Source organism: Gavia stellata, chromosome 4 (genome assembly GCF_030936135.1).
Source record: "Gavia stellata isolate bGavSte3 chromosome 4, bGavSte3.hap2, whole genome shotgun sequence".
Taxonomy (NCBI): domain Eukaryota; kingdom Metazoa; phylum Chordata; class Aves; order Gaviiformes; family Gaviidae; genus Gavia; species Gavia stellata.
Window position 1 is genome coordinate 4,132,676 of NC_082597.1, and position 15,642 is coordinate 4,148,317.

General features: G+C 40.0%; 1 protein-coding gene across 1 annotated transcript in view; it reads right to left on the reverse strand.

Moving 5' to 3' along the window:
• Nucleotides 1–15,642, reverse strand: part of MKLN1 (muskelin 1) — a 98,343-nt gene that overhangs the window by 9,156 nt on the left and 73,545 nt on the right. Inside the window, exons 13-16 of the mRNA XM_059816184.1 lie at nucleotides 9,165–9,312; nucleotides 7,955–8,069; nucleotides 5,196–5,335; nucleotides 2,459–2,561 (exon numbers count right to left, since the gene is read on the reverse strand). Coding sequence (XP_059672167.1) covers nucleotides 2,459–2,561; nucleotides 5,196–5,335; nucleotides 7,955–8,069; nucleotides 9,165–9,312 — 506 coding nt within the window. The remainder of the gene's footprint in view (nucleotides 1–2,458; nucleotides 2,562–5,195; nucleotides 5,336–7,954; nucleotides 8,070–9,164; nucleotides 9,313–15,642) is intronic.

The window sequence follows — 15,642 nt, forward strand, 5'->3', positions numbered from 1 at the left end:
TGAGATATATAGCCTTTGATATTAATTAAGACAATCTCAACTACAAATAAAGACAGAGTATGTAGGTGTCTGGGCTGAGATACACAATCAAGCTGGTGCTTGAAATTTGATATGGAATCCAAAATGCCTGCGTCAGTCCTTTGGAAAGCACAAGAGCTATTTGAAGATGTAATGCCAGAGCAAAAAGCCAACTCAATGTGATAACCAGAAGGTAAATTGACGTCAACTGGAAATACATCCAGTCACTACCAGCGCAGTAGGTGGCTCTGTGCCATATACCTGGCAGATCTGTTCCAGTGCAAAAAGCTTTGGAAGTTAAAGCTTTTTGACCAGCACAATTTGGAAAAAACAAAACCAACAAGAACACCCAAAAAAACCAACAAACCCCAACCCACAAACAAAAAGCCTCCCAGAAATTGTTAAATGATTTTAGGAGACCACTGGAACCGACGCTTTAACTCTGCTGAACGGTATGCGTTGTTCAACGGACCAGCACAACAGACAAGCTACTGAATTTTGTACAGTCAGGCATTAGGCTTACAGAGAAAGGATTCACAATATATTCACTCAGCTGGACTGAGCCTACCTAAGCTCATATGCTAGATCATTAACTGCAGAACATTAGTACAGTCTGTGAAAAGGGCTTTTTTTTTTAAAAAACGTTTTATTCTATTTCTACCTTGTATGATAAAGCTACTACTTTTCCCCAAAATCTCAGAGGATTCCATACAGTCAGGTAAATTCTTCATTCTTACAAGGTGGAGAAGTTAAATAATACACACTGAACTGGGAATATCAAATGTAGAATATGAAATTATTTCCTATGCCAGATGTGGCTTACCAGCAGACCAAAGGAACTGCCATAACAAGAGGCAACAAGAACTAACATAAGAAGAGCTTGCTGATTAAACCACAGATGTTTTCTGTTCAAGCAATAAAAAGGCACAGCCAGCCACGAGATGCAAGGTCGCTTTAGCAGTAACTGGCCAAAGAGAGACATGGCCTTCACAGGCATGATGGGGCTACCAGCACACAGGTATGACGTGGAGAATAAGAGCAATCAGAGAACACAGGACAGTCTTATAGTGGGTGGGAGGGAGAAGGGGAGAAGAGAGCATCAGAATGGTTGTTGAATGTTATAGGTTATTACAGGTTCAGTTAAGAAGAAAGTGCTACCACTCTGGTAACACGGGGCATAATTGGGCTGAGCCCCCTTGAAGCATGCTGCATGGGAGAAATCTCCTTTTTCCAGCTGAAGAAAAGCAGGATTATCTGTTATTTGTCTTTCCTATACTAGAAATGGCTAGAAAGATGTGAAAGTACTTGATATGGGACAAATCTCAGTGACAAACCATCTAACAGAGAACTTACAGGCACAGCACTTAAATGTTTTATCAGCCCAGACATTTATAAAAGGCTAACCAGAATTTATGACAAATGTGATCAGTTTCAAGATCCTGATATTAGTAAGTATTTTGCTTAATTTTGCTAACCTTACAATTCTATACTGTGCATATGCAAGAAGGATATTCCCCCCAAAAAAGCTTTTAGTGCCTGTATAATGATCTTTTCTTTATCTGAAGTAATGAGTTAAAACCAACAGATTAAGTGATTTAATCCAGAGACTCAGCATGGAATAACAGCGCCCATTCTCTTATCGCAGTTTTATAAAAGGAGCTGTCAAATCACTTCCAAAGTCATTAACGCAAGAAGAGAGTAAGAACCATGGCTTCCTCTTCCTCATCTACCCGTCAGCAGCTAACGCCTGTACATCCAGATGGCTGCCCCAAATTCCATGTGAAAATTAATGGCAGAATCCAATCAACCACCTCATCTGACACTTTTCACTATTTCTTTAATCCTTTTTGTCAAGTGACACGTACTGCGGTAATGGAATCAAAACAGGAAATGGGAACAAATTCCTGGAACAAATAAAAGAACATGCCCACACGGGATAATATTCAAAAGGCAGAGGAAATAAGAGTTTAAGGTTAGCAAGCAATGTATATATACAATCTACTTCCAGAAATACTTATCATCTAGAGAAAAACCTCTTTCCCTCCGCCAGAGCTATTTAATATTGACAAGCCAAAAGGCAGCGTGAATAAGAGTTTCTATTCGCTTTCTACCACACAACCAACTACAGACTCGTGACATTTCAGAGAGTTTACATTTCAATTAAAGCTCCCAAAATACACACCAGTACATTGGAATTAAAACAAAGGCCTAGTCTTCACTATTATGAGTACAAAAGCTATTTTATCTGGAACTGCAGTTGTAAAATGACTGTTTCTAAAGCAGTATGATCTTTAGTGTGGAAAAATATACAATACAGCAAAGTGTCATGCACCTGTAGAGCTTTTTCAAGCTGAATAAAAACAAGGTTTAAGAGGCTTAAAGCTTCCATGTGAGAAAACAGTTTACATTTCTTTGTAAGACAAAGATCATTCATCACTACCTCTTTTGTCTCCTCTGGGTCTGAGTGATCCACAGTTACATACAAATCATTCTGCAGGTACTTCAGTGCACTAAGAGGGTCAGTCTGAGCTTTCTCTTCAAACCTGCAAAGAGACAGAAAACATGAGCGCAACCATTTCCTTCAGGACTAAGTACTACTATTTCTACAAAGAGCAAAACCTATTAAACGAAACTTTCAGCTGAATATTTCCAAATAAAACAATGTTAATGGCAGCTCAGTCTCATATTTCCTGGAGTACGTGTTTTCAAGTCAGACAAACTCAGAGGAGAGGTTTTTTGGGGTGTATGGGAGTTACAAGGGCAAACTATTATGCTCTTACTAAAAATGTTCAAAAGCATATGTACAGCAACTTCTTAATACATAAACCTAAAACACTTAGCACAGTTTGTTTTCCACAAATAACGTAAGTGCAAGTAGCACCTCATATGAGGAGCACAGTTCAGATGCAGGCAAGCCTTGAGCACTCCAGTCCCAGGGATATTTACATTCCTGACTGCGCAAAAGCATAACTGGAAGTACAGGGATGGAGAATAATCCCTGCTTCTGCCAGACAACAGAAAAAGGGACAATGGGGGTGAAAACCCCTGGATTCCATGAATACTGCGCCTTAACAGCCCACCTTTGGAAAGAGCACATGTACGTAAAAATCCTGTGGACCACCCCTATTATTTTCTCATTTTCTTTTAACGAACAGAAACTGTAACTTCTGTGAATTCCCTAAAAAAAGCTAATATAGCCCTCAGAAAATGATTCTGGGCTCAGCATCCTGAGTGAGCAGAACTACTTCCCTGCAGCACTGAGTTGGGTGCACAAGCCTAGGAAGGATGAGGTTTAAAATAATCTATTTTTTTCCCCTATCATCTACCCACCGAGTACAGTATCGCACTCTGTTCGTCATCTTCTGAATCACCAATACACAGTATTAAGCCTCCCCATGAAAACAGCTCAGACAATTCTGGATTCCAGAGATGAGGACCCTAAAAACCATGTTCTCAGTCGCTTAACGGCCTTGTATCAACTGCCTTACAGGAACGCAAGGTGTTTTATTCATAATATATTTCAGTTACCTTTAACAGGGTATGGCTTGTCAAACTGAAAGAAGTCACACAGAATAGATTTAATCATATTGCTTTTTTTTTGGGGGGGGGGCGGTCATCTACTTGGCTATTTATACTGTGGTGGACATCTGTAGCCCAAATTTTGAAATTGTGTAAAGATGCAAGTCGTTGAGCCAGTGCACAGAGCACAAAGACTATGTCTGTTACCTGATGTACACAATTTTGTTTATTAAATGTGATTTCTTCCAAACATTCACACAGATTTTCTTAGATGATGTTGCCATGGTCCAGAGAGCTGAAGTACCTTAAATAAGTGGCACCACCGACACCTTGCTCTTCTGTGCTTGGCCAGCTTGGCTCTGCTATGGCCGACTGGTACTAAACAAGTTAATAAGCCAAACAGGACTCCAGCTGATGCAGTGGATTTGCTGTGTATGCAAGCCAAGTACCTGTTCTGGTACCTACAGCTGGAGGGAGTGCAGATAACAGGCAGCCAAGTGACTCCGCAGCAGTTCAACTCCTGCCCTGAGAGGCACACGAACTCCAGCAAAGCACCCATCATACCAGTCCCTGGCTGGTCATGTTCGGCTCCTTAAAATGGACCCCAATAAATGGGAGCATGGTGCACAAACCCCAAACTTCTGCCAGACAATATGCAGCAACATTTCCTTTGAGTGCAATTTAAGCAAATAAAAACAAGCAATCCGGAGCTGTCTCCAGAGGCTGTACAGCTGCATTTGCATACAATCACACATGGGTTTAATAAGCCTCCCAGATTACTGGCAAAGGCCTTTAGTCAGTCTTGCAGGTATTCACATCTATTGCATGGCTAATCTTGCAAAAGGCCTCATCCAGCCACAGTGATTGTGAGTTGAGCATAGCAATTTGCTTGCTGCCTCAAAAGTAAAATACCATCAGTTAAAAAAAGACCTCCAGCTCTTGGCAGAACCTGATAACAAAGTATTCTCACCAAGAATGCAGAAAGAGTTATTTATTGGCTTCAAATAATTTGCTGGGTCTTGAAAGACTGCCTCACTGCTGCAATTTCTTGCCTAAGGCAACACCATAAGCTTGATTTTGAAAAGCTGTTGCCCTAAATAGCAAATATAAGGCAGCTCTGAAACATCCTGAGTGCAAGAAGCATCACAGTGTAGCTGAACTCTGCATAAGTGAGATCCTTCAAGCGATTCTGAATGAGAAACTCTGATGACCTCACCACGGTTGAGTCTCAGATGTGCAAAGGAATCCAGCCCCCAGACTTCATTAGCATCCTTGCGAGCTGTTACTATCTCCTAGCACAGTGTTTCAGAAACATACTCCATTTCCTTGGGAGGTGACAGTACCAAAACACATGTTGATGAGCAGCAGAGTGAAAAGGGAATCTAAAAATTCCCCATGACTCCCCACACAATAGCCAGATTTTTCTAGTTTTAGAATAACATAGTAAACCAGAATGAAGTTAATTTTGTAGTTTAGCCCTGCCCCACTGCTTTTTATTACTAATTTTTTTAAAAATTAAAAATAATCAAGAAACCTGCAGACCATCATGTAACCAACGAAGTGACATTTCCCAACACAGTCTACAAGATATTCAAGTTTTAGCAACTTAAAAAAGTCACTTCGGAAAAGAAATTGCAAAACATCTTTTGCTTCTATACCTGTGCTTTCTGATGAGGTATTTGCAGTGTCTTAGCAGGTATTCCTTTGAAGGTCGACAGAGCTTCAGAGACCAGAAATCATCTAATCTCATCTTTGGAGAGCAGGACTTACCAGGATTCCCTCCAAATAAGTAATGAACCTAAGCAAAAGAGAGGAAGATCAAAAAGTTGATTGTTTGTGTACATATGTTAAACAAAGACTATTTACTACATCAGTATCTTTGGAGAGGTTTATTTTGGAAGGAGAAAACTCTGCCTTTTAGACAAGCTGCTCCATCTTATTATAAGCCTTACGTTGTCCCCCAGGAGATACAGAAAGTTCTCTTAAACTGCTTACATTTTAAGACAATAAAAAAGCTGCACTGTTAGAACCTCTCTCTAGCAGATGCCTGAGATATTTGTAAACATACACAAACCATGCTATCTCTTTAAGAAAAACCTAAATCCTTAGGTAGGTAGGATACGTCCAGAAAAGAAGGATCTAAGCCAAGTCTTGTTGCCCTCTTCAAAATACTTAATGCAAACAATATTCAAACTGATGGATTACCAACCTCTTCTCCAATCTTGTCCTCAAAGACTCCAAATTCTCGTTGTCATGACAGAGGCTGAATTAAGGCCCCTGTATAAAGCCCTCCTCTAATTTGGGGATGAGCAGATTATACCCATATAATTGTGAGATGACTCCAGCAATCACACATTTTCTTTGAAGAAGAAACGTTTATGCTTGTAAGCAAGACTCAGAAAAAAGGGACTTAGTAGACTAATGCTCTGGCTTCAGTCAGAGCACTGTTGGTGAAGCTGCGCTACTAAAGCACCACAGTTCAGACAAGCAGTCTTATCCTTGAGTCAGCGAAGACCATTATCTTCCCCAAAGACAAGGCCCACTGGCAAAGTGAGCGAGAAGTCTTAAAGATGCTCAAAGTGACAACAAGCCCAGTCCAGCATAATCTTGGCAGATTACCAACAGGCCTGTGTCCCCACGGGTCCTATGAACTCTACAAAGCCTTAATTTGACTTGCAGAGAAAAATGTTTCCATGGTCTTTGGAAGGGCAGATTCGTCTCACCTCAATATGTCAGCCTAGCTGCAAGACACTCCATACACTGCCTGGACATAAAGGAAAGAGCTAACTGAATAAAGAGTAAAACAAAAAGCCAAAACTGTAATCCTAAGAAGAACTGATGAAGAAAAGACCAATCTTATTTAGAATCAGAAGTCACAACCATTACTGTGATTGTCTTAAAGTTCTAGCAATCCTGAGATGCCAATCATGGAAATACTAAATATACCTGTATGCAAAATTCATTTTTTTTTTTGTTCAAGGTAGCTCAAATGAAGTAGTCTTTAACAGCCATTCTGATGATTTCAGGATAAAACACCTTTGTAATAATGCAAGGCTGAACTTACAGAGCGAGGCAAATCTCAAGAAAAGTGGAAGCGTTAAAAAAAGGACTGTTTATTTCTTCACTTTTTTTTCTTCACATCATTTGCCATTTCAGCCTCTGAACTGTTGATATTAAACATGCCACAAAGGGTCTTCAAATACTGAGGTTCAAGAAGTCCAACAGGCTACCTTTCTCCACAGCTTTAAAAATAATCACTCAAAACAATGTATTCTGCATCCCACTGATGTAGGCTCTCCTTATTTATATCAGAGGAGTTTAGAAAGGTCATCTGAACAGAGGTTTCTAAAAATAAGACTCTTCAAAACAGTACATCAAACAGCTCCTCAGATAAAGCTGGGCAACTGCCATGATTTAGCAACCTTCACAGTAACTTATAAAATACTACTCTCAATCTCACAGTACCCTACACTTAGAAGTAAGCAATTGAAGGCAGAACAGTATTTACTGTCCAACATCAATGTCCATGATGCAGACAAACCACACAAGTTCTCCATACAGAAGCTACACCTATTCCTCCTTAAACCCCCCCTTATCCCTAAACTTTCAGGCTAGTTGGGTGTCCCAAATTTGATTAACATCCCATGGAATGTTAAGACTAAAGTATATTTATCTTTTTCAGTTCAGACTGTTTTAAACTAAAAAAAATTTAGAAAAAGTTTATTTTAATTGCAAAATATCCATGAAAGGTTAATAAGTATATCACGGTAATTTAAATTCCCAGGTTAATGAAGTTATGGTAACCTAATCTGTGGGTTTGTGCTTTATTGGTTAATATGCACAAAGCCCTAAGTTTACTGAGCAGTCATGTACGCTACAAACAATTTTAAGTACATTTAAGCATGAACGTGTCCATTGAAGTCAGACAGTGCTAAAGAATGACAGTTACTTCTGACATGCAGGGCAAAGTGAGCCATCTCTTAGAGCAGATTCTTAACAGTGATTAGTTCATTCAACACACTTTCTCCTGGAAATGTTATTAACTATCTGTGACCACTTAATCTCACAACATTAGTGACTAAGTCCCTGAAGATAATGAACGAAGCTTCAAGTGTTCTCAAGTATGAGAACAGCTAGGAGCTAGCTATGTGACAACTGTGTAGAGGTTTAGTATATCCCATTGTCTGAATTTTGATTTCATCTAGGAGCTATTATGTCTACTTCACATCGACATAAAAAGTAGCTTAGCACCTTATTTCAAAAGATGATAAACAGTTAAATGGAAGTTATCCACATTAACCCAAACATCAACACTATACAAAAAGCTATATTCATTGTACCGTCTTTGAAAAAGCAACTACACCGGCAGAGCAGTAAGACTAAAACAATCACCGTATATGTATCTGAACCCTCATACCTTGTGCAACTCATCGTACACCAGTTGATGAGCAAACCTTGGGCAGGGCTCCTCTTCCTGAAGGCTTTTACCTGGATTCTCCTTTGCTGCTTGGTCATTCTTATAGACACAAGACCTGAAATACAAGGCAGTAAGTAATTAGCAGTAGTACCTACAGGAAGTAGGGAAAGTTACTTAAGGGCTGTAAGGAACAAATCATGTCAATTTGAACTGCTTGGCATATAACATCAAAGATTTTCTTCTCTATATATTGTCCTCTATTACCCCATCCCCATTCTTAGCTCTACAAAGAAACCCATACAACAATCAGAGAAGGTCATCTTGGCTGAACACAGTCCTCAATCACAAGTCAAACAGGAAAAAATTCCAGAATTTTTTTTTGCCATGAGCTTTGGAGGCATCTTTAGATATTGCATTATTTGTTAGTAGAATTGTCAGCATGAAGTATTTTTCATTACAGAGAATACCACCTCAGACACAGTAGAGCTACAGGCCAGAAACAGCAAAGCTAGCATTTCAATCACTGCTTTCCAAGCAGACTTAAGTTGTTTCTTCCAACTGAAACACCATTTTTAAAAAACAGCACTCACACCCTTCAAAGTGATTGGCTGCACATTAGAAGAGACCTTGAACACAAAAACGCTGCCAGCTCTGGAAAGGCACAGTGGCAACCAACTACCAAATACCACACAGGAAACAGACGAGGAGGTGTTTTCTCAGAAAACTGGCTCTAGCAGCTACCTGAAGCACCACTGCATGCAGCCTGGAAAGAGCTGATAGATCTAGCATGAAGACTTCCCCATCACCGTTCATACAGCAGACCAGTTTCCTTAGTTTCTAATAACTAGTACCATGTACGCTGCTATTAACAACTTACATTTCACTGAATTTGCTGCACTGATGATGAATCCTGGCCTTGAACATGTCGTACAGGAAAAACTTCTTATAATGCCTTACTTCCCCTCATCCCCTCCACCTGCCTCCAATAAAGAAGTTCACATGATTTCTCTCCCTCATTTGGCTTATTACCATGGTGTCTCTAAAGACTATGGGAAAAAGAGGTACCTCAAGGGAATTCAGTTGTCTTCAACATTACCATGCCAAGGTTATAAGAGGTTATAGAGTTACCTGGGAGACAGGATCGTGTAGGATTGTATTGTAAAGAAAGTCAGCATAGATGTTAGAAATAGCACCCCTTTCATCGACTTACCAGCTGTTCCTCACAATGTCATAAATCCAGAAGGAATTCCTTACATTCTCTTCCCGCTTCTCCTTGTCTTTACTGAGCCCTGACAAGACATGGATTTCATTCAGTTCTGGATCAATGGTAGCCCTCTGAGTGAAACCTGTCATTGGAACTGACAAAAAAAAAGTTACACACTGAAAACAACAGAGGATACGGGAAGGGATCCAAGCATCTGACAAATGCATTTCCCTCCCCCTGCAATTCAGCAGATTTTCTAATATCCGTGGTACAAGCATGAGATTTCACATAACTATGTCCTCAGTATTCTGGGATAAAGAGCATCCTAAGTTTAACATCACTACCTAGTTTGTCCATTTTCTTCCTTTTAATTACTGTCACCTCTTCATCTTTCATATAAAACCAAAACTTGGGACTGAGTGATCTCAAGCTGGTATTTTCTATGACCTCTCCTGCACAGCAATCTCATTATTTACCACAAATTAAAACTGAAATGGCTCATCTCAAAACAGGAGGCGTGCAGAAGTCACCAAACAAACAATTTGCTTCTCATGCAAGCCCTCCAAAGCAGGGTGATAGGGAGGAAGAGGAGAAACATCACCCAGAGGCTGACTCCTTCCCTGCTAAGGACAAGTCCAGTGCAAATTCTCTTCTTCCCTTCCTATTTGTGACCCCTGGAAAAACCATTAACCATATGGAAAAACCATAAACCATTCTGAGAGCCGCTGTTTCCTAGGGAAAGGTATGGGCAGAGCTAATTGGGAGGCTACCAGCTCAGAAACGAGGATTAAACTGCCTCAAGATAGAGCTAGATGATCCTTGTAGATATGAATGGAGTGATTTTGTTATTATCTCATCCATAAAAGGAAGCACTGATTCCAGAAAGCTTAAATGCAAAAGCTGGGAAACTCAAAAAAATTCAAGACGAACTCAGGATTACATAGCTCACAACCTTGCATTGCTCCCTTTAGAACAAAGATGTCAAGGAAGTTTTTTGTATTTTCTAAACAGTTGTGGTATAATTACCAAGCTATTCTTCTGTTCCACCTTCAGATTTAGAAATATGGTGAAATACTGAGGATTCCAGCAGTTTTCATCATAATTCCCCGAAAAAAGGTCAGCAAATTTGTTTGGCAGTCCTTTTTGTTTGTTGTATAATTCCCCATTTCCTGTTTCCCTAGGCAACCATCCTTCCAAAATGTATTTGTGAAGAGCACGTGATCTTTGTTTACAGATCCTGTTTGTCTCATTTCTCTTTCTGGGTCAGTTTACAAAGGCTGGTAAAGGTTCCTGGCCTTCGATCAAGATTTTGGCATGAAAAATTCTCAGAACTCTTGTATTTTGCAAAGTCTTCCCTGCAATTAACTGTGAACTGCACACATGGCCCAGAAAACAAGCCCTACACTAATAAGCCGTTTAATATTTCCGTTCAAGAACACACAAAACGGTATTTTGCAAGCCCATTCTGTAATAGGTTTTAGTCTCGTAATTCACTCTTCTCATTTGGTAGGCCAGGAAAGTAATAAACATCAATTAAAAAATTCTGAGCAGCATTTAGTTTTCTACAGTTTAAGCCCCTACCAAAATGTTTAGCAAAGCCAAAAAACCCAAACATTACTTTAAAAAAATAAATGCTTAATTCTTACATAAACTTAAGCAGAAACTGAAATATATTCAGATAATTCGTTCTCAGAGTCCTGTTGACAAAATGCTTGCTTATGGTTCTACAGAAAAGCACGAGGCATAGCCTTTGGAACCCTCATCAGCATAAGCCTGCCTATTTTGACTCCAATTTTGCCACAAAGTTTCAAAAGAAAAATAATCCGGTTTATAAGCAAATGGGTGGCAGAACAGAGGGGGAAAAAAAGCAGTGAACAATGCTGGCACACCAACAACTACATACCTTGTCTTAGCTGCAAACCACAAAGAAGTTTTTAAATAAGACTAATGAGTACTGTGAAAGTCACCCAATAAGGAAATTGAGAACAAAAAGACAATTATAGACTAAATATCACTAATTTTTGAAAAGTACCATGTAATGTGTTTGCCTGCATAGTCAGGGACTGAATCATTGACCCAAAAGGATTAAATTCAAGGCATATTTGAGACATTTCTGGCAGGAGAGCCGTCTAAATTTGATCAGCAATGCTAATGTACATGGAAAATGTCTTTGCAACTCTATCTGCTGCTTTGAGCATTCAAGACCATGCTGGATTTTTTTTAAAAAAGCACACAAATCTTCAGAGCATTAATACCTCATGCTCACTGAAATGAAAATTATTATAATCATGAGGAATATGGTTGCTATATTACCATTGATACAGAAAGCGTATGAAACTTGTCTATGGAAGTCCCATCCCTCCTCCTGAAATGTTGTTAAATAAATGAATTTTGTATCTAGTTTATGCTCGATTTCCTGAAGCTGAAATTATTATTTTAATAATGAAGGAGGGAAAAGCCGCCAAAGTGCAGCGCGTCTCTGTTTTACCCTTAATAGTAAGAATAGGATTTATCCGCAGCAACTGCAGTCAAAACCAAATTCAAGTCAAGTAATTTCAGGCTTCCCTCAGTTGCAACATCAATCTTTTCTTGAGACTGTTTGAAATGCAGAATGCCTAGAAAAATAATATAACCCAAAATATATATCCCTACATTTCATAGGGGCCTAAGACGAGGAGCAACTTAGATAACCTCTTTGACCTATCTCGGCAACTGTGTAGAAACCATATTTAAGTAGTGCCTCAGGCTAGACAAAGTTGACATCTAGTCTTTTGCAGAGGAAGGTCGAACTAGAAAGTTAGGTATTATATGATTAAAAAACACAAGACAACACAAATTTGGTAAGCAAGTCCCTGAAAACAAAACAATGAGGAAATAAGGCAAGCTACTACAGAGTAAGAGGGAGATGCCATGGTATTTTAAACACAACAGAAACATCAAAAAGATGTTTACCGAGGAAGTCTGGTCCTTGACAGAGCGAAAGGGCTACACAAAATCCTCATGACTGACAAACACTTCCACTAGGGGGTAAGAGAGCTTCATAATCGGCAAGTGCAGCGGACCTGCAGTAAATGCTGGATATAATTCAAATGATTGCGGTCAGCATATTGGAGAGGGACACGGGCTGTAAACTTGTGAAAAGTACTCGTGATATTTAGCTAACAAAGTTTACGTTGGGAAGGAAATTTAATTCTCCATGGGAGACAAGATTGAACCTATGACAGTAACTGATTGCTTAGGATATATTTTTTTCAGTTTTAAAACTCAGAGTAAAAAGTCGTAAACAACAAGGGGTGGGAATCAGACACGGTAATGCCAGTGCACTGCAAGAACTATTATTTGCAACGTACTAGATCTAAGGGGTGCATAAAGTGGTAGGAATGGCTCCATAGAAGTTCACTTGCTCTTCTGCTTCTTCGCATAAATGTAGATGTAAATCAGCTGTAAATCAGATGTAAATCTCCACTGATTTTGCACCATTCAGAGGGCCTCTCAGGCCCAGCAATCACCCAAGTCACCTGTGGGCAAACAGCTTGAAGGACATAAAACAGCAACTGAGGACTTAGTCCTGATTCTTTTGAACACGGCACTGGCCTGTCGCTATGTGATATTAACTTGGCTCCTATGACAATACATTACTGATTGAAGAGGAAAAGCTGTACAGAGAAATTACTAAACACAATACAATCCCAAAAAGCCTAGTAGATGGTGAATGCTTTTCTTGTGCCACTGCGGTTTCCCCCCCCCCCCCAAAATCTCATTAACCAATCCAGGGTAGAAAGGCAGTAACTAATTGAAAATAAAGAGGTCTGAATCCGCTCTCCAAAACTTAACTTTTTCATTTATTTTTATATAGCAAAAATGAAAAGCTCATGGCCTCAATATCTAAAAACAATATTCAGCCACACAGGCCTTGAGTCAGCAGCCAGTTACATAAACAAGTAGTAATTCCTGAGAAAGCTTCGATAAGATGCTATGTAACCCTGTACAATTAATTTGCATTTAAATATAATGCATGGGAAATGCTTTTCTACAAAAGTGACACCTAATTGTGAAACAGATACGTTCCCACTACCACAGTCCCTACTTACAGGCATTGATTTGATCACAGTGATCATTTCAGCAAGCTGAGTATTTTTTGGCTTGGATGCGCAAACAGCTACAGTTGTTTCAAGCGCAACATTGGCTGCTGCCAGTATCTAAGCAAGAAAACAGAGCTTTTACACAGAGGCAGAATTTGCAAAGCAGTAAACCGGAGTTCACACAGATGTGGTTCTCATAGTACAAGACAGAGGTTTGGAAATTAAATCTCATCGCTCTCAGTTGAGAGGATACTATAGCATGTTTTTAAACATGATTTGAAACACAGCACTGGCAAAACAAGGATGAAACTTGTAGTCTGCAGACCACTTCTGAAGGATTCGTGAAGGAGAATTAAGGGAAGCGAGTTCACCGACAGCCTTTTAGTGCCACCTAAGTTACGAAACCCTCAGAACACGTCACTGCTAATCCCACTACAAGTGACTTGCAAGTATCCTCCCTCCTTGTGATGCCTCGTGATTAAAAAAATAGGAGAAAGCTACATCACATGGATATTGCTGTTCACCAGAACCTGGCACCTCCCTGATGGTTTAATTTAAAAGAAGTGGTAGGTCAGCAAGTTATTCCATACCACTACTTGTAATCCATATAAAGCCGAAGCAGCACCTCCCCTGAACTTTAATGGAGCAAACCTTGATGAGTGATAGAGATACCATGCAGGCCAGCTGTTGACACAGCAAGATAATGATTATCCTCTTGGATTTTTCATGATGAGACTGCGTTTGGCAGTCAGCCAAGGAGCAACTAAGGAGACCATTTGAACAGTTTGGTTGTCATGTTGAAAAAGCAACAACGCTATGTCCAACGCTCAGTTCTCTCCCAACCAACATGAGATTTTTGGAAAAAAAAGGTCAGTTAGTATATTTGAATGGAATTCTGCTGCTATGACATCTCTGTAAAGCATCCTTAGGATTTGGTGACTGCCTGCTCTCCTCCTCACCTTCATAGGAGGAGGAAAGTATTTTGAGACTGGTTCAGAGAAGCACCTCACAAGATGAAGAGCACATAAGGTCCCTCACAAAACAAAGTGCTTCCATGGGAAGAGACATGCTTGGCCACTGGCAAGGTAGACCTTGAACTGAACAAGGGCAAAACATGTCAGGTGTCAGAAACAGATAATCAAAATGGGATATTCAGACTGCTTGTCTGACCTGGATCCTGGCCATGCTGGGCTAGCTGTGCTATTTTGATTTATGTTTTTCTGACTTAGTCTTGTTTTAAATCAGGATTTCCTGGACTGGGCTGTGCCGCCTCTGTCCGTGGTACTTATCCATGAAACCTCCAGTCTGTCAGGTGCACAGCTCTGGAATGAGCGCCTGCCCCAGCAAGAGACCTGGCAACTTCACTGGTAGCTAAAAAAAAATATTTGCAGTTTGCCCATAAGAACTACTTCACCATTAAAAGAAGCCACAAGAATGTTTAAGGCTTGTTCTCATTTGACTTTGGAAGTCACTCGATGCCAAGGGATATAAGATGATCTTGATTCTCTTGCAGAAGGAAATTCTCCCTCTGATCAACAAGCTCTGACACACCACCTGAGTCAGGGCCAAAAAAGGATTATCACAGGAACCTTGACCACAAGTGTTCCCATTAGCTCCCTTAGACCTGAAATGACCACCCATGATTAGTCATGGATTGCATGCTAAGCAAGTCAGGCAAGCTGTCAATATAGCCTTCTGAAGACATCTGATAGTGGTGGCATCTAGACCATGTGTATGCTTCAGAGATACACTCTGGCATATGCATGTTGGGTGTGTTTGAGGGTTTGTTTTGTTGTTGTTTGTGTGGTGGTGTTTTTATAAATGTAATTAAAAGTATACGACTGCTCTAAAAGGGTATGTTCATCAACACACACGTTTCTGCCTCTCCTCCAACCACAGGCTCTATTCAACTGGACTACAATTCCTCCCGTTTGTACCACTACCGCCTTTCTTCAGATGCAACTCGTTATCACAGTTGCATACTCTTTTCCTCAGTCCCATTTTGTCCATTCTCCAGCTGAACTAACAAATTTCTTGCTCCTAACAGTTATCATGCAGCAGAAAGATAACCATCCGTAATGGCCTATTTTTCACTGTAGTGCCCTCCTTTGACAGCTAAGAGAAAGCACCAGGTTTTTTGATGCAACGAGCTGCAGAAAGCACCCATGCTCACTGGCAAATGGCATTTGCCAGACACGAAGAGCTATAAGGCCTACCCATGTTCAAAGCAGACTGAGTCAGGAGAGATTTTTAGTAGGCAAAGCTGTGTGCAAACCCATCTTTTAGAAACTGTACCTTGATCAAATTTTAACTTTTCCCAGGAGTGAAAAGAGCACATCTAAGCTTGCTACAATTACTGTCCTTTACTTCAAATTAAGAAAATTTAAGTGATATTTATCACC